Genomic DNA, 27,804 nt, shown 5'->3' with positions numbered 1-27,804 from the left:
TCAAAAGCAAGTATTCATGTCAATGAAAGTGTCAGTGTCATCAAGATGAAAAGTCCTGACACCATTGTTTATGAACAAGATAGTCAAATGGCTTTGTCATGTTTTCATTATGACAGTTTACTCTGTAAATGTTTTCCAATGCAAAAAAGTCAGATCTTGGTGACACTACCTGAACATGCTCATGACAGCACTATATACTATTTGCACAGCCATTTGAAAAATACAGTAAAGTTACGCATTACTGTATTTAGTGAGGTAACTGAGTACAAGACACTGAATATGTATGTTTCACATTTTTACTGCATATGCTCTTTGCAATTCTAATTTGTTCACAGCAAAAGAACAAATACACCCTTATTTACAACAAACATAAACTCCCTTTGGGTAGAGCTGTGCACAACTGTACACAATATTGCAGTACATACTGGAACTGAACATACAACATACATAGTACTGTAATCATTCATGCACATCCAGACGTTCCTCTCTGTCTGGCCACATAATTTCATCTACATCACAGCGAATATCATCTATTGTTCAATTGCAAATTGTTCAATTTAGGAGACATTTTCAGGAAAAAAAAGATTTAAAAAAATGTGTAAAATTTGCTTGACAGATTTTGAAAACTAGTTCAACATTTTTGTATGTAATGACTCAAGCAATGAAATGAGGAGGACTATTAGTTTTATATGGAATGACTATTCAGCATTCACAAGTATAGTTAATTTTGACTGACATGACATAAGCAAATGATAATGTTATAAAACAGCAGAGAGTTGTATGAAAGCAATTGTTGCATGTCCAAAAGCATTTGCAATTTGCTGGAAGGAATGAGAAACTGCTACTATGATGTGCACAAATGACTAAATGTTGTGGAGGTTGAACTAACTGTTGTGCAAATGTAAATAGTGACGTGAGAAATGCACCAAAGCGACTGAGAAAAACTGTAACTGAAAGAGATGACATCATCACGGTATTTGCATACAAAATTGCGATTTGGTAAACTTTCTTGCATTTACAGTATTTTCATAATGAATTGAGAAAGCACTGCTATATCCTTTAGGAAAATCTTGAATCTTTTACCACTTTTTTTCTATACAAAGTAATAAATAGAATGCTTGAATATATAGAATGAACCAGGAATGGCTGGTTATTTGTATTAGCTAAAACATTCCCTGTGTGAGGCCTGCAGTGTACTAGAGCTGTGAATGAACCACCAGCTCAACAACCACATATTGTCATGCTGATAGACCGTTCGTGCCATAAAGGCCAAGCTTTCCTGAGCATTTGTCATAGCCTCTTTTTCATGGAATGCCAAGTCTGATGTTCTTCCTGTCGCCTGTCAGTGCAAATGTCTATTTAGCAGTGAACTTAGCCTTCTATTACTTACAGATCCATTTAGTTGGAGCCAGTCATGGATGATTTGTATCTTTCTCCTAAACTCCTGCCTGACCTCCCCATCCCAAGTTTATTAAAGAGGTGTCACATGGACATACAGTACATGAAAACACAATAGCATATTCCCTACCATGCTTGGTTAAGAGCTCCTGTAAAAATGTCCCATACCATTCATACCAGAGATAACCAGGACAAAGTGTAAAGTTGAGGCGATCACACCCTCATACTGTTCTTATCGCTACATAAACTCAGTCAACGTTGTTCAGTATAGATTCAGTTTGACATCTTTTGCTATTGTTCGTTGTTAGTCATTTCTTTAGATACATTTTTATATATACTATATATATATATAGGCTATATAGATAATCATTTTATTGTGACATCTGCCTTTTTTATTATTCATTGTTTTTTATTTTTGTAATCTGCGTGAATTTTAGGTTTTGCAGCTACGTATAGATATTGTTACATTCAAGATGACTTTCAGTTTAAATTGTGGTAGGGCATTTTGTGCTGCAGTTCTTGAAAGGCTGTTTATAAATCTGTTTAGTGTTATTCTGAAAATAATTGCCATACAGGGAAAGAAGAAACGGGTATCTCTTCTTTATATATACTAAAAATGTAGTACATTAGAAGTAAATGTGAATAACAGTTTTATGAATAATATAATTTAAATTATTTTATATTAAATTAATAATTAAATATTAGATTATTAAATTACCTTTACATATACATTTATGTCTTTAGCAAACACAACAAAGAGACAGTAAAACTCTCAATTTGTTTCAAATTATTTAATTACAATAATTATATTTTTAATTGAATACAGGTAATTTTTTCTATATTACTTTTTTTTTTTTTTAAGTCTATTTCTAAAGTACTTCTAAAATACTTACTTTTAGTACTGCAAAAAAATGTCAAACCAAGACAGGCCAATTACATCTAGGGTTGTGATGGCTTACAGTAACTTCTCAGTGTCCATGGTGTAATTACAGTAGTTAGCAGAATTGTCAGGGGTTAAATGATTTTTCTAAAGCAGGTGTGTCCCTCTGTGCTGCACATGCTCAACTCTCTCCTCCTGTTACTCATTCTTTGTTCATGCATGATTCAAGATGAACGTGTGAAAGAATGCGGTGCCCCTCACCTGAGCGCCGACCTTGCTTCATTTGCACCTTCTCAAGAAATACCAGAATGAGCTGTCAGTGGATATGGACAGAAACAATCAAGGAAACATGTTTTAAAATTTTTGTAATTTGATATATATATATATAGTATTTAAAAAACTAAAGATGAGATTTCTTGGTACAATCCATATAGAAATAAAAATGTTTACATTTGAATATGGCACACAACTCTTGAGGTAAAGATGCATTTAGCCTCTTCACCATCTGGAGGCGCTCTCTACAAACCTTTACACATATTGTGTGGCCAATAGCACTGGAAGAGTTATTTATACCTGTTTATGTTGATTTTTCATGTGCTTATGGAATGTAATCGTGGAAAACTGCAGCGTCTCTAGCCGTCTGTGCATATATCCTTGTGAGGAAAGACACTGAGTTAAATGACAATGAGTTACAGTGAACAGCTCCTGTAACAAAAAAGCAGGAGGATTTTCTTCCTCTGTAGAGACTTATCTGACCTGGATTTGAAGCAGTTCAGCAAACGGATTATGGCTGGTGGCCTTTAAGGATGACATATTGCTACATTCTCTCGGTGGAGCTGGCTGGCACGCTCAGTGGGTGGTATGGCCATGGCAGGAAGCCCAGAGCAATGCCAAAGCCGGGCACTTGACTCCTCATTTCCATGTCAATGGGCCAGTGCTGAGATTTACAATGTGGCCAATTTGCGGCAGTGCAGTTATGGTCCTCGGCCATTCTGTCCACCGTGGAAGATAACAATGATGAGCTGATCTGGTGGGACTGACTCATACCGGCCTAGTTGCCATGACAAGTGTATTTTCTCACGACTGACAGGGCGGAAAGGAGTGTTGTAACTGATGCCGGGTTATTGAATACCACAAATTCTGTGCAAGGAACACATTCCAAGGGCTGCCACTAGACCAATACACAGTTTTTTTGTGGCAATCAATATAATTTTTTTTTATAGTAAAAAAGGGGACATTGGTAACACTTTACAGTATTTGTTATTAGTTGACACTGATGTATTACGTATCACGAACTAACAATGTACAGTACCTTTACAGCATTTATTATACTAGATTAATATGAATTTGTGCACTATACTAATGCATTTTGACGTTTTAAGTTGCATAAATTACCCATTAGTTAATATAATGAACAAACATGAATGAACATTAGTATTTTTTATTAATAACATTGCTGTAAAAATGCTGTTCATTGTTAGTTCAGGGTACTTAAAGGGACGGTTCGGAGTAATTTCAACCTAGGGTCCTTTGCACCATGACCTGGAGCCAAACACCCCCCAGAAGCTTTTTTTCCCTTGGTCGAACATTATTAAAGTTAGAGCTTATTTAGAGATATCAGCCGAATGGCTTAGTGCAGGCGCTAATGGATCCAAGGTTGTATCTCGTAAATTACCCCACTAATAATGCCCGGAATGGTACCAAACTTCTACAGTAGTACAAATAGGTTATGTAAGCATAAAACGAGGCATTGGAAAGTTTGTAAGTACATTAGGAGTTTATTTAAATAACACTTGCCTGATGGCTTATGCTACAGCTAACCCGGACGTCGAGGGACGTTCTGTGATTAGCCCGTAAAAGTCCTGGCAGAAAGCGATGCATAAGGATGTAGTGTAATGACGCCCTGTTCCAGGAATGCACTAATATTTTGTTGGTAGTACCAGTTTGCAACAATTATTAGTTAACACTAAGTTGTCAACACTTCGGAAAAAATTATAAAAAATGCATCACTTTCTGCCAGGACTTTTAAGGGCTTTTCCCAAATCATGTTTGGCTCGAGCTCATGGTGCAAATTACTCCGAACCATCCCTTTAATGGATTAACGTTTTTGTGGTAACCATGATGCATTTTTTTCCAGTATTCTTTGATGAATAGACAGTTCAAAAGGACAACATTGACAAAACATGATAAAATAGATTTGAAATATCTTTTGTAACCTTATAAATGTCTTTACTGCCACTTTTGATCAATGTAATGCATCCTTGCTGAATGAAATAATTCATTTCTTTCATAAAATCTGAGAGGTAATGTAAGTTGAAACTTATTTTAAAGTGTTGCCGTAAACTCAGAAAGCAGACCTTAGCTTTAAAGTCTTAGTGACATTGTTTGTTTAGTCGAACAGCATCCTCCTTTATTTTTTGAGAAGACACTAATTGTTTTCACTCAGTACTCTGCATGTGGGGCCAGATTTGAGCGTTATAAGCAGCAAATGCATCGTCTTTTGTCAAAGTCAAGAGGGTTAATCGTCCACTGTAGAAGGGCAAGACAGAGCGGCGCTAATGTCTTAAGAGGGAACAAGACCGCCTTCTCACTAGCAGTGTTACTTTTAAAAGTAATGTGTTACAATATTGCGTTACTCCCTAAAAAAAAGTAACTAATAAATGCAGCTTTGGAAAGCATAAGAGACTTCTTTCAAAAACATTAAAAAATCGTACTGACCCCACATTTTTGAACTGTAGTGTATTATTTAAAACTGTCCTAAGGCTGATTCTGTTGTGTCTCTTTGTCCGGTCTCTGAAGGAATGTCATCATCTTGAGTCTAATTTGTTAAGGGTCTTACCATGGCCACATTCCTTGAGATTTTATGTGCCTTTTATGCTGCCCCCCTTTTCAACTAAACCATGTATTTCTGCTGCCTGAGACAAGCCATGACAGTCGTCAATAGCATCATTGTGTGTGGATGAGAGGGAGCTGTAATCTCTGCCTTGGGGCTTCAGATCCCAAGAAAGACTTGAGCGTTTCCGCCTGCTGTGTCTCCCGTGCTGGGACGTTACTGTTAAATGTTCCTCACAGTTCATCCTTGCCTTCTTCCTGCTCTTCTGGCCCCTACACTTCCTGTTGGTAAAGGGGCAACCCTGTTGATTTACGGCTTGGTGAGTGAGGTAGGTGAGGGTAATTTATAGCCCAGGAACCCTCTGCTGTGTCTGAGCTGGATGGGACAGTCTATTTATACTCTTTGGCAGGGGTGACTGGGGAGTAGTGAAAGTAGCTCTAGAGAGAAAGGAGAGGAATACCATACTGCTATGTTTGGACAACAATGGCAGCTGGGTTGCTCGCTAGTATTGGTTCAAATGTGGAACATTTGGCCCTCAGTGCTATTTACAGCACAAGGGAGACTGATGTCTCAGACACAACACCTTCTAAATCTGTCTATCTATTTATCTGTCTATCTATCTGTCTATCTATCTATCTGTCTATCTGTCTGTCTGTCTGTCTGTCTGTCCATTTCATTTGTTCCATCCATCCATCCATCCACAATTGCAGTGATTTCTCAAACTGAAATCTCAATACATCTCAGTATTGACTCGAACATTTCTCATCAAAATTAAGGTCAGAATTTTAATTTTATAGTTCTGTCCTCATACCATATTTCAACAGTTGTCTTATTTGTGTCCGTTATATTTCTCCCGTGAAATTTTAGGAGAAACACGCAAGACAGTAGATACTGAAACAAAACAACTGAAAACTCCATCAAGTCTCAGCATTAACATTTTTTCTCTGGGAAAACACTTGTTGGCACGGTTCTGTGTTTTCATCCACAGTATAGTTCAGTGTGACTTTGAAACCTCTGAAATCTGTGCTGGCTCATCAAGTTGGTTATTTTTGGCTCTGTACATCAAGGAAAAACAGAACCTTGACTGAATGACCGAGTCTAATGTAATGACTCTGCCTAATCAATTTTATCTCCAGTGCTTATTTTTCTGTGATGTCCTACACTGTCTCCTCTGTGTACATGCAGGAGTCTCCCCAGGTCCTGTCTCCATGGTCTGAATCTATGACCCAGCTAATACAGAGATTAGATCAGCTCAATCTGGATATAGAGGAAGCGCTCAGTGCTGGCTCCTCCCCCTCCGACACACCCAACACCGCCCGGAGACACACCGCTAATGACAGAGCATTCCAGCAGGTCACTCTTATTTTCTTTCTTATCAAATATAATGTAATAATAGTTTGTTGATTAGTCGGTATTTCTTGGTAAATATGTTGTTTTCACTTCCTTTAAACAGGCAGAATCTTTTCATCATCTGGATTTTATCTGAATATCAGTGTGATCTCTGTTCTATTCTATTCTATTCTATTCTATTCTATTCTATTCTATTCTATTCTATTCTATTCTATTCTATTCTATTCTATTCTATTCTATTCTATACTATTCGATACTATTTGATTGGTTCACACTTGTGTGTGTAGATAACTGATAAGAATTCAGTTAGAAGTGTATGTTGTCTGATATTGCTTGATGTGCCAGTGCATGGTGTCTGCCTGTGACATGGGTTACATAGAATGTTCTGCGAGCTGGCAGAGAGTAGACCAGACTGGTGACACTGACACAGAGGTCCATTGTCTTGGGAGCTTGCCATGGGGAACTTTCAATGCAAGTAAAAAAAAAAAGAAAAAAAAAATCATGCACGCTTGCGACATAACTACCCTGTAGCAAGGGTTCACAGAAAGACAAAAGTGCCTTTTGGTTCCTCAAGACAACGATGTTTTGTGCTTGGGGTCTGTTGTTCTGTTTATATCACTATGTCCATTAGGGGTGGTTAGCAGAATGACATGATGGGTTTCAGAGCTCTCACAACAACCGTTCCTGGTTTTTAACAAGAGACAAAATTTCCCTTTGCATGCTGTTCTGGAACAAGTTATCTCAAGTTCTTCCATTTTCTATAGTTTTTGGGCTCTTTAAAATGTTCTGTTGAGTTTGTGTCTGCCTGTGTAAGTCTCGGATACTGATTGCTTCTCTATCCATCTCCAGAGATCATCCGATACAGACAAAGTGTGTCCCGTCCCATGCTAAAAGTTGTTGTGCTGTCGTTGCAGAGCGGAGCTGTGGGGGTGAACCAGTCCCTCAAGTGGAACAACATGGCCAGAAGATCCGACATGAGGGAACGGCACTGCCAAGAGAGACTTGTGGGAGCCACTTCCTCTCTGGGGAGATCACATGGTAAAAAGACAGAGGTGAGCATTTGAACTTACTCAACTCAAAAAGTTTTTAGGCACTCCAAAAAAAAGTTACACTTAAAAATATCTGAATGTCTATATGTAGCAAAATATTGAAGCCAACTGGCATCTAATTTAGCAGAACAGAGCAAACCATTAAAAGGAAAAAAAGTTTGTGGTTAGGTATTGGCATATTGATGGTACTGATTTAGAACTCAGGATTATTATATTTCTATTATCTGATTTGGCTTCATGTGATCAGTTGCTTAGCTTTGCTTTTTTTTTTTTTTTTTTTTTTTTTTTATAAAGACACTGCGTGTTAGTGACCAGGGCGCATGTTCATTCCAAGAAGTTTCTGGGGTTGAGGTTTGATGGCCTAGGATTGCATTTCTAATGGATTTTCAGCATTAGTGGAACTGAATTAAATAGGTTTTCCCCTCGCTAATCCAAACAGGATTCCCCCTTAGTCTGGAGAATTGAATTAATGAATTCAGAGTGACACCAAAGGAAGTCTTTTAGTGGGCCATTTAAGGCCATCACATCTTGTTTGGATTCCAAACCAGTGTAGCTTTGCTTAACCGGTGATTTGAAAACCCCTAAACATGTTTAATGATTATATTTCTGATAGTTATTGCAATGTGCCTTGTGTTTTTCGGTTTTGATTGGTCAAGACCAATATGTTTGGTACATTTAATATATTTAAAGTACGCAGCTCGTCTGTTGTGAAGGTAAGGGCTTCGTTTCCAGTTGTACATTTGTAACTGGACAAGGCATTTCTCAAACAGAAATTTCTGAGGTCTGTACGTGTCCTGCTGTTTAGTGCAAGCACAGAGAGATCTGACAACTGAGCGATTTACGAGTTTGGGGCTCGTGTGAAAGATACTGAAAGGAATGTTCTATCACTCTGGAAACAAATCCGACATGCAAAGGATGGAAAATAAGACTCTTCACGGACGATCACCGCAGCTGATTTACAGCTGTCTTAGTCCAGCTTCAGATCGACCGCAATTTATGGTGGACTTTGTGGACTTTTGTCTCAAGCCACCCTTGCCTATAGCGAAGACAGAGAAAACAAGCAATCGCCAGCTCTTCCTTTAAGCTCATCATGAATATTTTTCATTTCAAAGGCACGCACTCCCTTGCATTGTTCCCAAAACAATATCCGATGAGCAACAGTGGGTTTAAATGAGCACAATATCTGTGGGAATTCGGTCCTTTTCCGTCCGGCTGGAGAACTGGGCCAGATGTGTTTGTTTAATCTCCGCATAGCTGAAACAGCACTGGTACTTTCTGTGGTCCGTGCATGGGAACCCCGCTAAAGGCCTCTGGCATGGGGATCTGGGAGGTGAGCGTGTTTATTAGAGTGTGTGAGAGCGCTGGAGAGAGAGAGTTAAAGAGGGTAATTGGATTGGAGGGGGTAATAGAATGATTTGGCTTTGTGCACTCTGACAAAATGAAGTCTTGAGGTTCTTGGAGAAGATTAGGAGGTCAAAAGCTCCAGAGGCATGTGGAGGCCTTCAGTCCAGTGGAATGAATGTTGGCCACCCTCATGTAGATAACAAATCCACATTTTGAAAGCTCCCTTGGCATTTTACCAAATGTCTTCTAACATTAACACAATTTGTGATTCACACCAAGCCTGTTATCCTCGTTCAACTCTTGTTGTCTTTACCAAGTCATGAAGAAGGTGTCCTGCACTCACACAGCTGACCGGTCTTGAAGGTCCTTTTACCATAATTCGTGAGTTGGAATTTGATTAACAATATATACTAATAATAATATAATAATTATAACAATTCGTTACATTTATATAGCGCTTTTCTAGGTACTCAAAGCGCTTTACAGCTTTATATATATATAAAACAAATATTATAAATAATAATTGTTGATTATGTACTAATCATATTATTCAAGATTTCATGATTTTAATTTTTTTTTCTGTTCTAGCAAGGACGTACCTGTCAAACAATCTTCAGTTTTAATTCTACTTCATTTAATTAAATTTCAATTCTGAAAGGCAAACAGCCCAAATCTCCATCCAACTTCTCTCTACTCTCATGCTCACTGTGACGTACATCAACACAGACTTGTATTATTTCTGGCTAAAGTTTGGTTGGCAGCTTTTGAATTTTTTTTAACACCAGTTATTGGAAGGGGAAAAGCTAGCCTGTCCGGTGAAAGACATATCAGCTACTTTGAAACTGTTCATGAATCAACACTGAGAGAATGTTTATGTTGATATAGTTAGTGTTACGAGGAAGCTGTACGTCATGAATATGACTCACAAGGATCCGGGCCAATGTAGCCCATCTATTTATTAGTGCAATAACATCAACCACTGTGAAAGAGGTTGTTTCAGTCAATCACGTCACTACTACACCACACCATACAGTTGACGCCATCATAAAATCTTTTAAAGAAAACATACGTCTCAGAATGCTTGTTAACTTGGAACCAGAGTTTATTTAAGATGTTGTAAGCCCCTGTTTTAATGTAACTTCCATACTGTAAAGAACCCACTCTGGAGGCTCAGCCATATTTTACATTACATTCACATTTATGCATTTAGCAGACGCTTTTATCCAAAGCGACTTAAAAAAATGGAACAAAAGCAATTTGCTGACAGACTTTTTTCATCATTTTTTGTGAAAGTGAGAGTTTACCCCATCATCATTCTACCCCAACCTTCATGTCTTTCCAAACTCTGACTTTATTACTTCTGAGATATTTTTGGTTGTTTTTTTGTTTGTCCATACAATGGAAGTCAGTGGGGTCCAAATTTGTTTTCATCCCTTTAATTTGCTTAATTATGTGTTGGAGGCTTGCTCAGAATTGATAAACATTTGTGTGAACTCTCAAATGCTTTGGCAAAATGCATCTCTACTGCCTCTAACCTATTCCTCACCCTCAATCTATTGTTGTAAAAGCTTGGAGGTGGTGGTGAGCGATGGGAAGCTGAGTCTTCTCCATCCATCTGTGTGGAGGGTCCACGTCGGCTCTCTAACTCCCTGCGGGGTCCTTGGTTGGGGCAGGAGAGGGGAGCTAAGCGGCTCAATAGGATGAAGATAGATTACGGGGCCAAGTGCAACTCAGGAGGCCAGGATTTGTTCTGCTCCAGCAGAGGTTAAATCTCAGTTTGGGGCGTTGGGTGAGGAGCGACCCTGCAAAGTGTCAAAATACGGCTGGGTTGAGAGGTCAATGCTGTGAGCTTTTGCTCTTTTTCTTTTCCTCTCACTTTTGTTGGACTCTTTTAATTCCTCGTGAATCTGCATGAGCTGGGAGTTACATTTTTTTCACTATGAGAACTTTTCCACGTCTGACTTCAAGGTATATTTCACCTCAAAATGAAAATAGTTTTTTATTTGTTCTGTTGAAGTTTAGCAGAATATCCTAGCTTGGAACAACATGAGGGTGAGCTATTTCTTTAACAAGAAATTATATACTAGTTACTAGAGAGTCGGTTTAAATTGGATCCCACAATGCTCTAGACTAGAGCATTGTGGGATCCATTTTAAACCGACTCTATCAACATATCTTTAGACATGTGACCTCACATACTCTCATTGAAAACAATCATAACATCCTTCTCAAAGATTCCCAAAACATTTGCTCATCAGGGTTTGTGAATATAGCAGCATGTATGCCGTCAGTGTGCTAGTTCACATTTCCTGTGACAGAAAAGAGAATGCTTTATGTAAACACCATCCAATGACCCGTGATTCCTCTGAAGGTTCAACGGGCAGTCATTGAAGATTGAGGTTACAACTGCAATTGTTTAGTTGTAATATGTAATTACAAACACATACTGTATATATATATATTTTTTTATTATATATATATATATATATATATATATATATATATATATATGTATATATGTGTGTGTGTGTGTGTGTATATATGTATGCGTGTGTTTCATATTTATAATGGTATCTAATTTATTCATGTTTAAAAAACATTTAAAGGAACCGTATGTAAGACATGTATTTCAATTAATCATAAAATGGCCCTGATATGTCACTAGACATTAAGAAATCATGTTCATTTCAAATACTTATATCACTGACAACAGTAGTCCGGCCAGGATATTGTCATTTAAAAGTGAAGTTGCAGCCCTCAACTGATGTTGATGTTGTCATGTTGTGTTTTGGCCTGAAGCGCCATCCTCCACCTATCTACCAATCACGAAGTCAGTAGTGTTTCGGCATCCGGGTTGCCAGCTCTGCTCTAGTTATCACAGCTGCAGCTACAAACGTGTCGGATAAAAAGCGTTACTAAACCTAAAAGACCTCGTTATGAATCCGAAACACGCAAAACATCTCTCATGAAGCATAAACATAATTAACAGAAAAAAAACGTACTGTGTAGGACTCGTCACTTGCCATTGGAAGCTCCTTGTAGCAGCCTACGTTCCTGCTGGATCCTGCAGCCTAACTGGCAACCTCGAGTCAGGGGGGAGGGGGAGGGGATACACCGCTCTACAGTAATTTGAAAGTGATTGCAGTACCAGTTTTGGCCACAATCTTACATACGGTTCCTTTAATGAAAACATTTAATGGCTGTCAATAGAGAAAGATTATTTTGGGACCAGATGGTGTAGTTGTGATTTTAGTTGCACTTCCTGGTGGCCAGACTTATACGTGTGGAACCTGTGCATGAAATGCACTTACATTTACCCACGTACACATCTTTGCAATGATGCATAGACCTTTCACCACCACTAGCCTTGAGAGGCATTCTGGCAAAGAGCCTAGAAGCAGAACAGCTCTCAAAGCGGGTTTTAACATATACAGCACTTTCAGAAGCAGCAACATGAGGTGCTTATTCAACTCCCCGTGTTTCCTTTAAAAGCAGGACTAATTCAGCAATAGGTTTGATCCTACATTATCCTTCCTTTTTAAGTCATCTTTCATTTCCTCAAGAACTCAACCCTGCTTCTTTTGTTTCCTTTGCAGAAAAGATGGGCTTTATTAAGCCGATATACTGTCCGCGTACACATTTACCGCATGCACAGACTCCAAATTTAACACATACGCAACCTCAGATAAGTCTTGCCCGCAACATCACCCGTGACATATTCCTTCTTTTCAGGCAGTTTCTGTCATAACACAACCAAGACCCCCGCGTCATGCTAGCTGCATTTCTTTGACATTCTCTAGATGTCAACTTCAAAAAAATACCACCAACTCAGCCGCCCACCTCAGCTTGCAAGATGGATGGTCCACAGCCTGATAGCCCAAACAGACCGTCCATCAGAACAGCAACAAACGTATAAAAACAACAGGCCTGATTAGAAAAAAAGCTGAAATGTGGTGGATAACGCAGGAACTAGATGGAACATATTCCAGCGGGTTGAGCGAGGCTTAAGAGAACTAAATATAGAAACGTCGTCCTGCTGCAGGGGGTTTCATGGAATGTAAGATGGATGAGGCTTTTCTCGCGGGACCACATCTGGCCCGCCCGAGCCCTCTGGGGTCACTTTGAAGTCGATGCCGTCAGGGCTTTTTTTGTACTTTACAGTGCGTACTTTTTGTCTTATCCTTCTATTTTTTATCTTTCTCTTTGTCCTATATTCTCTGTCATTTTAAACCCCTAAATTGTTCTTAGCCTCTTTTTTTTCCACGTGCCACTTGGTTTATGACTTATAAATAAGGATATTGTGTGCACATTGCAAAGCATTTTAGAATCTTGATCTTATTTACTTTCTTAATACAGATTCTTGGTCTTGTTGTAAATGATTCATCTGTGCAAGTTATCCCCCCTCCCAAAAAAACTATATTTTTCATCTTCTCCAAAACTCCTTTTCATGGTTTCATCTTTTGGTTGACATCACTAATCTTATTAACTATCATATACTGACTGCTTTTCCTGAATTAGTCTATTTTAGATGTAGACAATCTCTCACCTCTTTTTTCTTGTTTAATATGCAGTTTCTCTCCGAAATACTTCACTTTCGGCAGTGAAAAGGGTTGCGCCATTGCATGTTGACTTTAAATGAGTCGGTTTTGGCCGGTCAGCATCAGCTCCACATGGAACATGTGTGTAATATCAAACATGTATTTTGAATCTCCAGTCCGATGAATATTATGATAGACGTTAGTCATGCATGCCAAATAAAACCACTAAAAATGAACTGTAGGGGAATCCCAGACATACAAAAATACGAATTGAACTTCAGGGGTTGTTATTCAGTGTGATCCAAAATCTCCCAACAGCTCATAATTCAGATTCAGCCCAAATGATGTTTGTGCAAACTTTATGTATTGGTACCCTTGCCTCTGGAAATTATGCCGTCTATTTTCTTTTTGCTGCGTTTAGGATCTTGTATCTCATTCCGAGCCGACGCAGTGTAACTTGCACAGTTACTTTTCCTGAGTTTCCCCTCAGGCATTATTATTTTACATCTGTCTATCTATCCATTATTTCTGACTGAGAAATGATAATACTTGTAATCCTGACAGCCTTCATCATTCACACTCAGGAATCCTACAGTTCCAAGAAAATTACATAGTATATCCCAGGAAGGTGCTCATTAATATATAGACCACGTGTCAAAACAACTTCCTTCTTCCTTCATTGTTCTTTTCATTCGCGTTGTGATCTGTTTTCTTGTATTTGATTGTGTTAACATTGTTTGTTTTCTTGTTATGTGAAGGTCTTGGCCTTGCATTTCTTGTTCATTTTGCTGTCAGGTTGATTGATTGATGTGTGGATATTTCAGCGTTGTACCTTTTACATCCAGATCTTTTTTTGTAAGGCAGGCTCTTCCTAAAGCTAGTCATCATTCATTTGACGCTTAATTACATGTCATGTAACCATCATTTGTGTCAGTGACAATTACTACTTTGAAACACAGCAAGACTTTACTCCAGTGCAGACTCTTTCTTCCAAGAATTCATAGTAATCCTCAGCAAACTTGTTATGAAAGGCGACATTCCAGTAAGCAGCCCAGTAGTCTTGTCAGAAATAACATGTAATATACATACCTTGAAATGGTCTCGCTTTACAGTTTTTCACGCGCTGTTTAAGCTGTTTTATGAGAGTAACACCCTCGGTTGTGCTTGCGTTTGAATGCCATAACTCTTTGAGATGTGTGGTGAAAATTCAACCCCTCATTGCAAAATCTCACAGCCTATAAGCAAGCATGACATCATCCATCATTTCCCCTCTTTCCGCTGTGTTTTTCAGACCCAGATCTCATTAAACCGAGGCAGAGGGCCCCAGTGTACATTTACAGCTGAGGGAATACTCGAGCAATGATCAACAGACACTTCAAACAGCTTCTTAATGTGTTGAATTACATTAAAATGACTGGTGTTTTGTTGGTTGCTGTGATTCCAGACAACATATCTGCTTTCTTTCAATGTAAAACGGCCCTAACTTTTAGAGACCCTGCAAAACATATATATATATTTTTTTATATCATTGTTGTGTTTAGTAGAAATCTACTGCCTCTGCTACTGAAATGATCTATTCATCCGAGTCTTTTTACTCAGACAAGGAGGGAAAAAAGTTGGTGAGCGAATTTGAGTCAGTCTTGAAAAATTTGACAGTACCTATCGAGTCACAGGGTTTTCATTTTGTGGACACCTATAGATATATCTAGATATATCAATTTAAATACAGCTATATGCAATATAGTGACTTCAGCTGAACAACGGCCGCAATGCAATTTTCCTGCTATCACAGAGCTGCTTTGTTACAATATGTGTTGTTATAAAGCGGTATGGGTGACATTAAGTAGAATTGGAAATGTAAATTATAATAATTTAATAGTTTTAATACATGTTGTTAAAATTATAAGTTCAGTGTGATATTGTTAGTGTAATGCTAAATTGCTTTTGTTAATGTCTTTAATATCGCTCAATGTAAGTTAAATGTTAGTTATTATAATATGTATGTATAATAATGAATATTTAATTTATATTGAGAGATATTAGCAAAAACATTCAGCATGACACTTAATTATAAAATATATTATTAATATTTATTTTAGTGCTGTCAATTCGATTAATCGCACAACATAAAAGTTTGTATATAACTTATATACAGTCTTTTATATATACAGACTTTTATGTCAGGTGCGATTAATCACGATTAATCGATTTGACAGCACTAAAATAAATATTAATAATATATTTTATAATTAAGTGTCATGCTGAATGTTTCTGCTAATTTATATTTAATTATTATTAATTGTAATTTTATTATCATATCATATATTTAGATTATTTTATCGGCCACACCCCCAAACAATTGATTAGCATGTATTGTCTTATAATAAACTTGCTAAATTAAATAGTGAGATGCTGGGTCTTAGGTGGAAAAGTTGCATTTTGAAAGTACCGTGATAAGTCCCTTTCGCACGGTACATGTTACCTGAGCGTAGTAGCAGAAAGGTGATCCTAAAAAACAGGTTTCTCATGGATTACAGCTGGAATGTTGGACACGACATCTTTCTAAACACGTAGAACTTTCTCTCTTGCCTGGGCAAGAGCACTGTAAATCATAGTGACCCAGGTCAGCGTAGCGTTCAGCAGATCCGTGGGAGGAAATTCAATGGTCAGGTGTTGATTTTATCCACAGTGGGAGAGGAGCAATACTTCAGGGCCTTTGTTTTGATATTCCATGAGACAGTTTTATATGATATGGTTACTGTTAAACTGTTATGAAAATATTAACTCAACCTTGATTCTTGTTTTAACAGATTTCATGTTTTGTTTTCAGATGTCCATCAAGAAGAGGCATGGAGGTGCGGGTGAGTACACATTTTCCTTTATTTATCAAACTGCGCTGGCAACAAGAAGTGTTTGGATGAAATGGGCAGAGTAATGAATTTATCAGACTGGGCTAAATGCATTTGATATTGTTCGCTCCTTGGCGATGTGAAAGGGTCTCTTTGAATGTAATTTCTGAAAGTTATAACTTGTTTCCAATGTTCTTAGATTAAGATATTGTGGCTAGGTGCACACTGTCAGTTTTTGGGATTGACATTTACTCACAGATGTGAGTCTCGAAATGTGCCGTTCACACCTTAACTTACAGTAGTATTTCGATAAAACTGAGGCGGTCTTATCACTTTTGACATGCCAAGAGTCCAATCGAGCTCCAAGTTCATCCCGTCAAATCTTCATTAACCGGCAACTTTTATATCTGGTGCATTTGAGTCGGGCCGCTCGTGTGTAGAACACAAAACTAACATGAGCAGCTCCAGTGGAAAATAGTGACTGGATCTAAAACCTTCAGGTGACACACAGCTCATATCTTCGTCGCTGTAAGTTACTGAAACCACACATGAAAACCCGCACCACACGGGTAGACACATGTTTGAGCAGCGCAGAATGGCTCTCTCACACTGTATGATGTGACAGAAAACTATTTGTCCAGTCCGGTTCCGTTTACACAATGTGAGTTTTCCGAGAATGCGGTTGTGGGTCCTGAAAATGTACAGGTGTTAGTTTGGTTATAGAATGAGGTTGTCACTCCCGTAAATAACTGAACTGTGTGTGAATGTAACCGTATTAAGGACTCAAATACAGGACGGGCAACTGTGTAAACATGGCCTATGTCCTACATCTTTGCTCTAATCAGTAAAGAGACGTTCACTGATTAGAACGGCTCATTGTGAGGCTTTGTAATACTTAACAGGGTGTATCTGGTTTTTAGTGTGAGGTTGTCTGAATTGCTCCTTAATGTAATTAAATGACTAAAGCATGCAATCGTGAGACAGCTCAATCATTCTAGTCCTCTGTTCTCGAATTGCGCCCTGAGCTTGTCCCCAGATTTGCCCAGAGTGTGACTAATTCAAGAATGAAACAAGATTCTTGTTGTGTTATCCTTGACTGGAATGGGCTTTCCTTTAATCTTGACTGATGTCACAGTTTGAAATCTCTGAAATTCAATCTCACATTTCTAATATATTCTCGGGACGTGTTTTGCTGTGGGAATTTGCTAACTGTATTTACAAGTTAATTAAGCTATGCTATATATTAAAGTTGTTATGGACTTTGAATTTACAGGATAGGAAGAAGAGATTGGAATGTTGGGGAGAAATATGAAAAATCTGATCAAGGACATGACGCAAGCCAGACTTGAACTTGTATCGCCGTGAGCATGTGGCCTACTGTGCTACGGCTCTGATAAAACAGAAGGAAGGAAAGAAAGAAAGAAATACATAAATAAAGAAATATGGAAGGAAGGAAGAAAGGAAGGAAGGGAGAAAAGAAAAATGAAAGGAAGGGAGGAAGAGGAAGGAACGAAAACAGAAGGAAGGAAAGAAGAAAGGGAGAAAGGAAGGAAGGAAGGAAAACAGAAGAAAGGAAAGAAGGAAGGGAAAAAGAAGGAAGGAAGGAATACAGAAGGATGTAAGGAATACAGAAGGAAGGAAGGAATACAGAAGGAAGGAAGGAATACAGAAGGATGTAAGGAAGGAAGGAAAGGAATACAGAAGGAAGGAAGGAATACAGAAGGATGTAAGGAATACAGAAGGAAGGAAGGAATACAGAAGGATGTAAGGAATACAGAAGGAAGGAAGGAATACAGAAGGAAGGAAGGAATACAGAAGGAAGGAAGGAATACAGAAGGATGTAAGGAAGGAAGGAAAGGAATACAGAAGGAAGGAAAAATGGAATACGGAAGGAAAGGAATACAGAAGGAAGGAAAAATGGAATACGGAGGGAAAGGAATACAGAAGGAAGGGAATGAAGGAAAGAAGAAAGGGAGAAAAGAAGGAAGGAATACAGAAAGAAGGAATACGAAAGGAAAGCCAAACAGAAGGAAGGAATACGGAAGGAAAAAATACAGAAGGAAAGAATGAAAGGAATACAGAAGGAAGAAAGGAAAAGAATACAGAAGAAAGGAAGAAAGGAAGAAAGAAAGAAAGAAAGAAAGAAAGAAAGAAAGAAAGAAAGAAAGAAAGAAAGAAAGAAAGAAAGAAAGGAATACGAAAGACAGAAAGGAATACGAAGGAAGGAATTCGAAAGAAAGAAAGGAAGGAATACGAAAGAAAGAAAGAAAGAAAGAAAGAAAGAAAGAAAGAAAGAAAGAAAGAAAGAAAGAAAGAAAGGAATACGAAAGAAAAGAATACGAAAGAAAGAAAGAATGAAAGACAAGGAATCAACAATGGAAAGAAAGAAAACAAGTGACAGGAAATATAGAAAGAAAAAAACGGAATAATGGAAATAAATACGTAAAGAAGGAAGGAAAGAAAAAGAAAGATAAAACGACGTAAAAATGAAAAACAGGAGGAAGGAAGAAAAGAAAGGAGGGGAAAGGAGGAAAGTAAATAAACAGAGCAGCTGTAGTGTGACAGACACAGACAGGTGCTCTTCTGTTACTGTGTGGAGAATGTGGGAGACGGAGACCCTCATTTACAGCCCTATTTCTGTGAGACCCAGTTAAAGTTAGGAGGGCGCAGCAGAGCATTGTTACTGTTACGCTGAGAAGAACTGGTTGACTTGGCTTAATGTGGCATTTTAATTTGAATTCATTACTTTTCCAAATCAGTTTCAGCTTTAGTTTAAATGGTCTGTCCACTCTGGATTCCACCGTCACTTTTATTTAGTCTAACAACTAGCCATGTGTCCTCGATTGGATAGCCATGCTACACAGTAATAACAATGATGATGCTATAAAAGAGAAGCGTAGAGTTAAGGGCACATGTGGTGTAGTATTTCCCCTCTGCTATTTTACTGCAGGGTGATGATGTCACCGTGCTGCAGATCCAGATAATGGACTGCACACTTCGTTACAGTGACAGTCTCCAGAAAACACTGGAGCGTTTAATGATGACTCCTAAAATCAAAACATGTTATTTCATTCAGATCACTGTAAGGGCTGTTATTTAAAGCTCTGTGTTGTGTAATTGATTAGGGTTAAAGATTATGCTGTGGGGCAATAAGGAAAAAATAGGTTTTAGTGGCTATAAAATTCTGTTCAGTAAATGTCTGCGACCTTTAAGAGGAAACCTAACCTGTCTTTTTTTGCCGTTTGATTCGGTTGATACCACACAAACCAAAATCGCATCAAAGCAGGATAGTTCATGTTTTAGATTAGCCGGATAGATAATGAGAGACTTTGGGAGATAGAAAAAGAAATCAGAGGTTGCTAGGTCACTGTTTGGGTGTCCTGCTCACATGTGAGCCACCTGTTCCACTATTTTCAAGTTTGTTAACTGAAGCCAGAATGTTCTCAATATAGCATTAAAAAAAAAAGGCCTTAGTTATTTACTTTACTGTGATTTACATTTTATTTTATTCCTACAGTTTTCATCTCAGAATAGATCTTCAGCCTCTTCTGACTGTGTTTCTGTATCATTACTAAATGAGTGGAATTACATTAGTGCTATTTTAGTATCATTGATAAACTAATATATCCTGATATAGTTATGTTTTCACTTTATTTTGGTTAAAGTTTTAGAAATTTTGTTGTGTTTTGTCATTTTTGTTAGTTTGTCTAGCATTTATTAACTTCTATTTATTATTTTTTAGCTTACTTATTTGTTATTTTAGGAATTCGACTTTGGTAAAGCAAATTTGGCCTTTGCAACTAGCTGAAATAAAATACATTTAAGTCGTTTTTTTTATTTTATTATTCAGTTAAAATGTATTTCAAGTAACAGATTTTTTTCATGGTTTTAGTTTTAGTTATCGATAATAACTCTGACTTGCACACATCGAATAATCAAATCATTAGAGATATTTTCTTAGATATGTTCTTAGCTAAAACTTCTCCAAATAGCCCTGTAATAAGCGGGATAACGCACATCCAACCCCGACAGGGTGATCAGGACTTTATTCTGCTATAACAAACGGCTGCTATAACAAACGGGTGTGTTCCCGCTTATTACAGGGCTATTTGCCACATAAGTAAATAATTAGACATGAAATATTGATCTGAGTCAAAATATTTTATTAGCTCTTTAAACACAAGGCTTCCACGGAGAGAGCAGTTGCTAGCGCAGCAAGTTCAAACTAGACGGACATTTAAGAGATGCAGTACAGTCATACCACATATTACACAGCATTTCACCACATAAATAATTATGGATAAGAGAGATTGATCTGAGATGATACTGTTTTAAAATCAATAACTTAAAAGCAAAATGGCAGCAGCTGCGTTTATACAAGAGAAACAAGAGAGCAAGCCTGTGATAGCCAGATGACGTAATTAAATAACTGTACACAAAATATTGATTTGAGTTTGAATATTTTATTAGCTCACTAAATGCACTTCAGTTACCCCAGATGAGCCTGTTATCAGTTTTTGCCGGTTGCTATTGGGGGATAACATAGCGACAGATTGACCAATCAAAATCAAGTATTTCACTGAGCCATGTAATAACATAAACTTGACCTTAAAACAGTTTTTTTTTTTTTTTTTTTTTATCAAACCAACATTTATGTTTTATTTTGACAAAACAATGTTTTTACACACTTTCCTTTTTCACTTACATCTGAAGGTGCAGTGCAACAATTTCCAAATGAGTTTGAATCCAAGAATTTGAACTTTGAGGCCACATAACCAAGTTCCTGTCTATAATGGTCACTTTGACACACCCACCACCGGCCCCGCAGGGTCCTATAAACAGAAGTAGCCCTGCGCCTCGTAAAAGGCCATTAGCTCTGATGCAGACCAGCGCCAGACCCCTGTGAAGAACTCAAGAAGCCTGTTCACTATTCGGATTCCTTAACGATACATAAAATGCACATCCTCTCGTGCACCAGCCCCTCCCCCTCTGAAGGGTTCGATAGCTGTACTCAAAGAAACTGTTTTTATCCATGTCTAGACATGTCAGTTATTGATTGCGAGGCCTGTCTTATGACCAGATGTGAATTTATAATCCATATCTTATGATACATGACTCCATGCAGGATCACCAGAGATGACATGACTTATACAGCAGATTCCTCAGTTCTCATGTTTAAGAAATGCAACAGCCAGACTTATGGAAAATTACTCAACCCCCCTGACCCGCTTCATTTTTTTCAGATGTTTGTCTTTCCTCAGATATAAACAGAAGACCTCTTCTCCAAAATCACCACATTGCTTGAAATTATGTTGTAGAAGAAAGGATACACTAATCCTTCAGCCGTTTACTATGTAGGGGTTAAATCCTGGAAAAAATCCCATATGCACTTTTTTTTTTTTTGTAAAAAAAAAAAAAAAAACAGCTCTGTTTTTTTGTAAGGAGACAGGATGGTGTTCATGTTTGTGTGTGTGATGAAACAGCTTTAACACTTTGGAATTAGACGTCCCTCATTTTGTTCCCTGTTCAGTGCTGTTTTAAGAGAATGCATGGTCTTTTTGTTATGGTAAACATCACCTTGTCAAACCTCCCGTCTCACAAAGAGAGACATGACTGAGAGGCTGAGTAAAAGGTGACCCAGAACTGTCAGCTAGAGGCCACTGGTGCTGAAGCCAGAACCTGGACAGACAGCTCTGAACACGGAGTTCCTTCTCTTAGCGAATGTCCTATTAGCGAAAAGCCAAAGCCATTCAGCCACTGAATGAAAACAAAGTGAGACTTAAGGATTTTGAAACATTCTTTTTCTACTTTGGACACTCTGTTCTCACATCAGCTTTAGGAGGAAGCTTCCCTCCTTCCATCTGTCGTGCTATTGTTCTGTAATTCAGTTTGTATCTATTCTATCTATCTGTCATTCTGTCCATCTGTCTGTCTGTCTGCCTGTCTGTATGTCATTCCATCCATCCATCCATCCATCCATCCATCCATCCATCCATCCATCCATCCATCCATCCATCCATCCTTCCATCGTTCTATATATCTTTCCATCATTCTGTCTGTCTATCTTATCATTCTATGTATCACTCTGCCATTCAGTCTACCTGTCCGTCCATCCATCCATCCATCCATCCATCCATCCATCCATCCATCCATCCATCCATCCATCCATCCATCCATCCATCCATCCATCCATCCATCCATCCATCCATCCATCCATCCATCCATCCATCCATCCATCCATCCATCCATCCATCCATCCATCCATCCATCCATCTTATCATTCTATTTATCACTCTGCCATTCAGTCTACCTGTCTGTCTGTCCATCCATCCATCCATCCATCCATCCATCTTTCCATATATCTTTCCATCCAATCTATCTTTCTAAATGTAGACTGAATTTGTCTTCAGTTGATTAGATAAAACTGTAAAGCAATTTCATCTCTTCAGACAAAACAAAAAGCACTGCAATTACGTTACATTAAACTCAGTGCAAATCCGGGGCCATTGCAATAGAGTAAATAGAAAGACCCTGCACAAAAATGATCAATGCAACCATCACTGTAAGGAAATTATCATTCGGCCTCTTTGGATATGATGTATGCTATGGTTATATACCTTATTGATTTTGCACTTCTGTTTTAGTTTTATCGCACATCAGTCACATCGTAATGATCAAATTCATTTCCAACTTCATTGGTAATATCGACCCCGCAGAGTTAATGTCGCTAATGCAATTTGTATTGATTGTATATGCCCAGAAGACTACGTGCACATTAATCACCTGTAGCTCCCTCTGTCCCATAATCCCATACAACTTTCCTTTGTCTTATTGTCCTTTCCCTTTCTGTCTTTTCCTTTCTATTCTGGTCATTTACCTTTCTTTTTCTTTTTCCTTTTCTTACTTTGGTTTTCTGTTCCTTTCCTTTAAAGGGGTCATATAATGCCATTTTTGTACAAGCTAATATGATTCTTTAGGGTCTAAATTAAAAGTTTGTAATATACTTCTCATATACTATAAATTCTCATTAGTATTGTAAGAAAACACTCATTTTACCTGGTCAAAAACAGCTCTGTTTTCAGCACGCCGTTTAAGTGCATGTGTCTTTAAATGATAATGAGCTTTGCTCACCCCGCCCCTCTGTTCTGTGCGTCTGCAAATGTACACCGTTTGTAATAATAACACAATATCCATAACGCGTTGTTCATTATAATCGTGGGATTATGAATTATATTGAGAACGTCGTACATAGAAAACATGCCGTAATGTACCCTGAGTTTAAACAGCCACATTCATCATGAAGCGTGCAGCAAGCGATTTGCAAAGATTAATATAAATATTAATATAAAGGTTAATATAACGTTACACTCACTTCTTCTTCTGGAGGTGCAGCAGGAACACAAATAGTTGGTACCGATCCTTTTTGCAGGAGCAGCTTCTTAGCAAAACCAGCTTTATACTGACCTCGTTTGTAAAGCAGTCTGGTGTGTGAAATGATTCGCGCAAACATGAAAGCATTGACGTTGATCGTGGGGAATATTCCCTTCGAAAACAAACTCAGCCACTGCGTATTCAGCGGTTCGGATTTTAGGAACATCAAAATGACTGCTGTGTTCCTTATTACACCCAAGAACACCACAATCGCTTAGACATCATTCTGCTCATAGACAGTGCTCCAGCGTAGCAACAATGTCCGCGCGGACTATGATTGACAGCTCGCTCACGAGCGAGGGCGGGTCTGTGTTGAAACGCTGCTGTCAATCAACAATCGTGGGAGGGGCGTCGATTTTGTGACGTCACAAAATCAAACGGCTTGATTTGAGATGGGGTAAAACATATAAGAAGATTAAAAAAAAAAAACCTGGATGGATTTTTATCATTTTAAAAGTGTAAAAGTGTAAAAGTGCATGTACCATTATATGACCCCTTTAACTTTTTTTCCATTTTCCTCCTTTTCCTGATGTTCTTTTTCCCTTTCTTTTCCTTTTCTGCTTAATTTTATTTTCTTTCCTTTCCTTTTTTCCTTTTCCATTTTTTCCCTTTCTATTTTGCTTTTTTCCCGCCCCCCCCTTTTCTGCTGTGTTCTAAAATTGCCAGCAGTGGTTATGTAAACCTCCTAAACTGCATATATGTGTTCAGGGTGAATCTTATGAATCTTGGCTCTCGCCAGCTGCTCTACCAGACTGGCTCTCTTTTTCTAATCCAGGGTGGCTTGACTCTTAGTAGCCAGTGAGGGTGGCCCCTAACAGCTGCGGTCACTCACTCTGCAGTCGTGTCTGGCTGGCCTGTCTCAGTCTGTCTCTAAGGAGCCCTCCATACTTGAGCCCCTTTCAAGACAGAAACCAGGGAGATCTGTGCCTGATTTACTGTGAGATGAAAGGGAGTGATGTCCTTGAAGGAGACTTGTTGGTCAATGCTTTAATATCTAGGCTATATATTTAATATTTGCTAAGGGTGTATATTTTCACACACAGCTTCCACTGTTGGAACCTATTGTATTTCAAATTAGGGTGGAACTGTAAAAACAACCCAGTGATAGACATTATTATTTTGACCTTGGTTTCCACCACATCTTTCAAAATACTAATGTTAAAAGAAATGAGTAGCTGGCTACAATTGCACATAGAAGCAAACCCAATAAATACTGTTATATCATTATTTTCACTGTAGGATGGATGAGATACCTTTGACAATAATAGTTTTATAGATTGTTGTTTGAACTAGACTACTATTTTTATTGGTGACACAAAGGTAATGTGGTTGTTTGAGTGGTGGCCAGAAATCTTTAGATTTTGGACAGATTTAGATTGGGCTTTTTGGGCTCAGGCAGTATACGGTTTATAGTCCACCTGTTCCTAATGGAAACAGTGAGGGTAGTAAAGAGATAGGAGGAAACATACAGGCTCAGCATCCTTCACAAACTTATTTCAGCAAACTTAACAAAGATATTTGTCTATTATCATTTTAGCTGCTATAGATTGAAGTTCAGTAACCCAAAAATCTTAAGTGATTGGACCATTTGGTCACTATGACTGAAGTGAGACAACCATACTACTACTTCTGCTGAAGCCGTCAGCCTGCATTTTTTCAACATAATGTTTAACAGCAGAATTCCTGGTGAAAAACTACATTACCTATGATGCTGTACAGAAAACGACACCAATCAGAGATAAAAAAAAAAGCAACATGCGGAAAAATGGCTCTTTAGCTCAGCCCACTCTCATTAAGCTCTGCAAATGACGATCTCCCTACGCTCCCAAAATGCTGAAATATTTGTATATATATATATATATATTAAACAGTGCAGTGCTTCAGGGTTCTCCGTCAGAACACTGTTTTGTTTTTCACAAAAAAGTACTCTAATCGCTTCATAACATTAAGGTTGAACCACTGTAGTCACATGGACTATTTTAACGATGTGTTTACTTTCTGGGTGTTGAAAGTGGCAATGACGTTGCAGTCTATGGGGGGTCAGAGAGCTCTCGGATTCCATCAAAAATATCTTAATGTGTGTTCCCAAGATGAATAAAGGTCATAAGGATTTGGAACGACAAGAGGGTGAGTAATTAATGACAGCATTTTCATTTCAAAAAGTTGAAATAATGCAAATAGATGAATAACAAATGCATAGACTATCGATTTACAGCCTTGGATAGTTACAGTAGGTCTGCTTACAGAAGGTCTGTATTTAACAGTCTGTAAGTTTTCGTTAAAAATAAATTTCCTTATGGAGAAAATAAAATATGAAAATAGTTTCAGTTGTGACCTTTTTTTTATTTTTATTTGATTAAGTCTATTTAGTTATGTATCAAACACAATGTTATTTTTTTAATTGATCGAGATCTGGCAGCAACAGCACATTTTTCAGCTTGGGCGAGCCAAAGCTGCTGTGGATCCGCTTACCTGAAACCCTCCGTAACTGGCAGATTTGAAGAAAATGACAATCGTGATTTATAATGTTAATGTTAATTCGAGTCCACGTATGGCTTGGGTATGCAGAGCATTTGCCGCTTATATGGACCGTACACCCATATATATATATATATATATATATATATACATTTGCAATAACATAACTTAAAATATATCGTTGTTACACATATAATGAGTAGTAGTAGTAGTTGTAGTAGTTTTATATTTCTCCATAGTTTTAATTTGATTATGCTGTTCGCAATTTTTCATAGAAGGTCTTTCCCTTACTAAAACCGTTCAGTACACAGCCTTGTAGCTTTTTTGCTTCAAATCAAAGTTTGTAGTGTTGAAATTCACCTCGTAGCTGATTCTTTAACAAAGACTATTTAAAAAAATAATAATAAAAATAACAACAAAAAAAACTTCCGGAACCAGCGCCTCTGAAAAAGGCACTGTTGCACTCGATTGTAATAGAAGCACCAATCATTTTTACATTTAAAAGCCTTTATCTCTGTTGGAGCCAATAGCCTCGTGGGCAGAGCTCGAGTCCCGGCTCATGGACCTTTCCTGATCCTGTCCCCCTCTCTCTCCCACTTCCTGTCTACTCTATACTTTCCTATTACAATAAAGGCAAAAAAAGCAAAAGTTAGTTAGTATGGACTTTCTGTTCACATATGAGAGTATGCTATTATGTGATCTTTTTAGCCTCCCTCTGCTCCTGCATGGCCCAAATCAATGACATCATGAGTTAAATTTACAGGCAGGTCGTCATGTGGCCTGGCAGGCTGTACTGTAAAGAGAGCCGCTGCCATTGGGAGAGCATGAAATATTCCACATGTGGAAAGAAAGAAAATGGCCTGTGGCTTCTTGTGGACTTCCATTTTTGGCACTGGTAGTTTGGAATTCTGTAATGCTGAATTGCTTTTTGGTCTCAATTAAGTTTTATAAGTCCTGCGATTGTTTTTGTGTAAGGATTGATGGATTATCTGGTTTGCCTTTGTGTTTAAAAAGCTATTTGCACAATGTAACATTTGAATTCCTTACTGCATCATCGCAGGTTCTTGCGCTAAGGAATCTTTCTCAATAATTCCCCTATAATTTGATTAACTCATGCTTGCCAGAGTGTGTTTTCCTCTCAATAGACATGTCGTAGAGGGATTGAACGGCCACTAATTTGGATCAGGCCCCATTGTACAAGACTTGTCACCTCTGCAGTCCCCATCAATTAAATGCAGTGCTCTGCAAATCCCAGGATAAATAAATGTCCAAGAACAATAAGCAGCTGGAACATTTTCTTCTTTTTTTTCGAGCTTTGTTTTGTAACTTAAAATGAAGTGAAGTGATGTAACTGTGTGTGTGTGTGTGTCTGTCTGTGTGTGTGTGTGGGAACTGAATTCTTGTCAGAATTAAAATCCGCCTCCAATACAGTGAGGAATCTCCAAAACAGGATATTTAGAGTAATTAGCTAGGAACAGAAGCAATATTTCAATGGAAGTAAAATGTGTGTTGATGTGCATATATGCACCATTCAAAAATATGGGATCAGGGATTTTTTTTTATATATATTTTATATATTTTTGAACTCTATTATGTTCATCAGAATACAGTAAAAACAAAAATATTGTGAAATAGTATTTAAAAAAACAATACT

At 38.0% G+C, this 27,804-nt stretch overlaps 1 protein-coding gene across 3 annotated transcripts in view; it reads left to right on the top strand.

Annotated features, from left to right (window-relative positions):
* Positions 1-27,804, top strand: part of stard13b (StAR related lipid transfer domain containing 13b) — an 88,982-nt gene that overhangs the window by 8,865 nt on the left and 52,313 nt on the right. For all 3 annotated transcript variants that reach the window (XM_084418293.1, XM_084418295.1, XM_084418294.1), the window contains 3 exons: positions 6,297-6,464; positions 7,376-7,513; positions 16,223-16,253. In XM_084418293.1, the coding sequence (XP_084274419.1) occupies positions 6,297-6,464; positions 7,376-7,513; positions 16,223-16,253 (337 nt within the window). The remainder of the gene's footprint in view (positions 1-6,296; positions 6,465-7,375; positions 7,514-16,222; positions 16,254-27,804) is intronic.

This window comes from Rutilus rutilus, assembly GCF_951802725.1.
Source record: "Rutilus rutilus genome assembly, chromosome: 9".
Taxonomy (NCBI): Eukaryota; Metazoa; Chordata; class Actinopteri; order Cypriniformes; family Leuciscidae; genus Rutilus; species Rutilus rutilus.
Note: the sequence above shows the minus strand (reverse complement) of the source record. Positions and strands in the feature narration are given on the sequence as shown.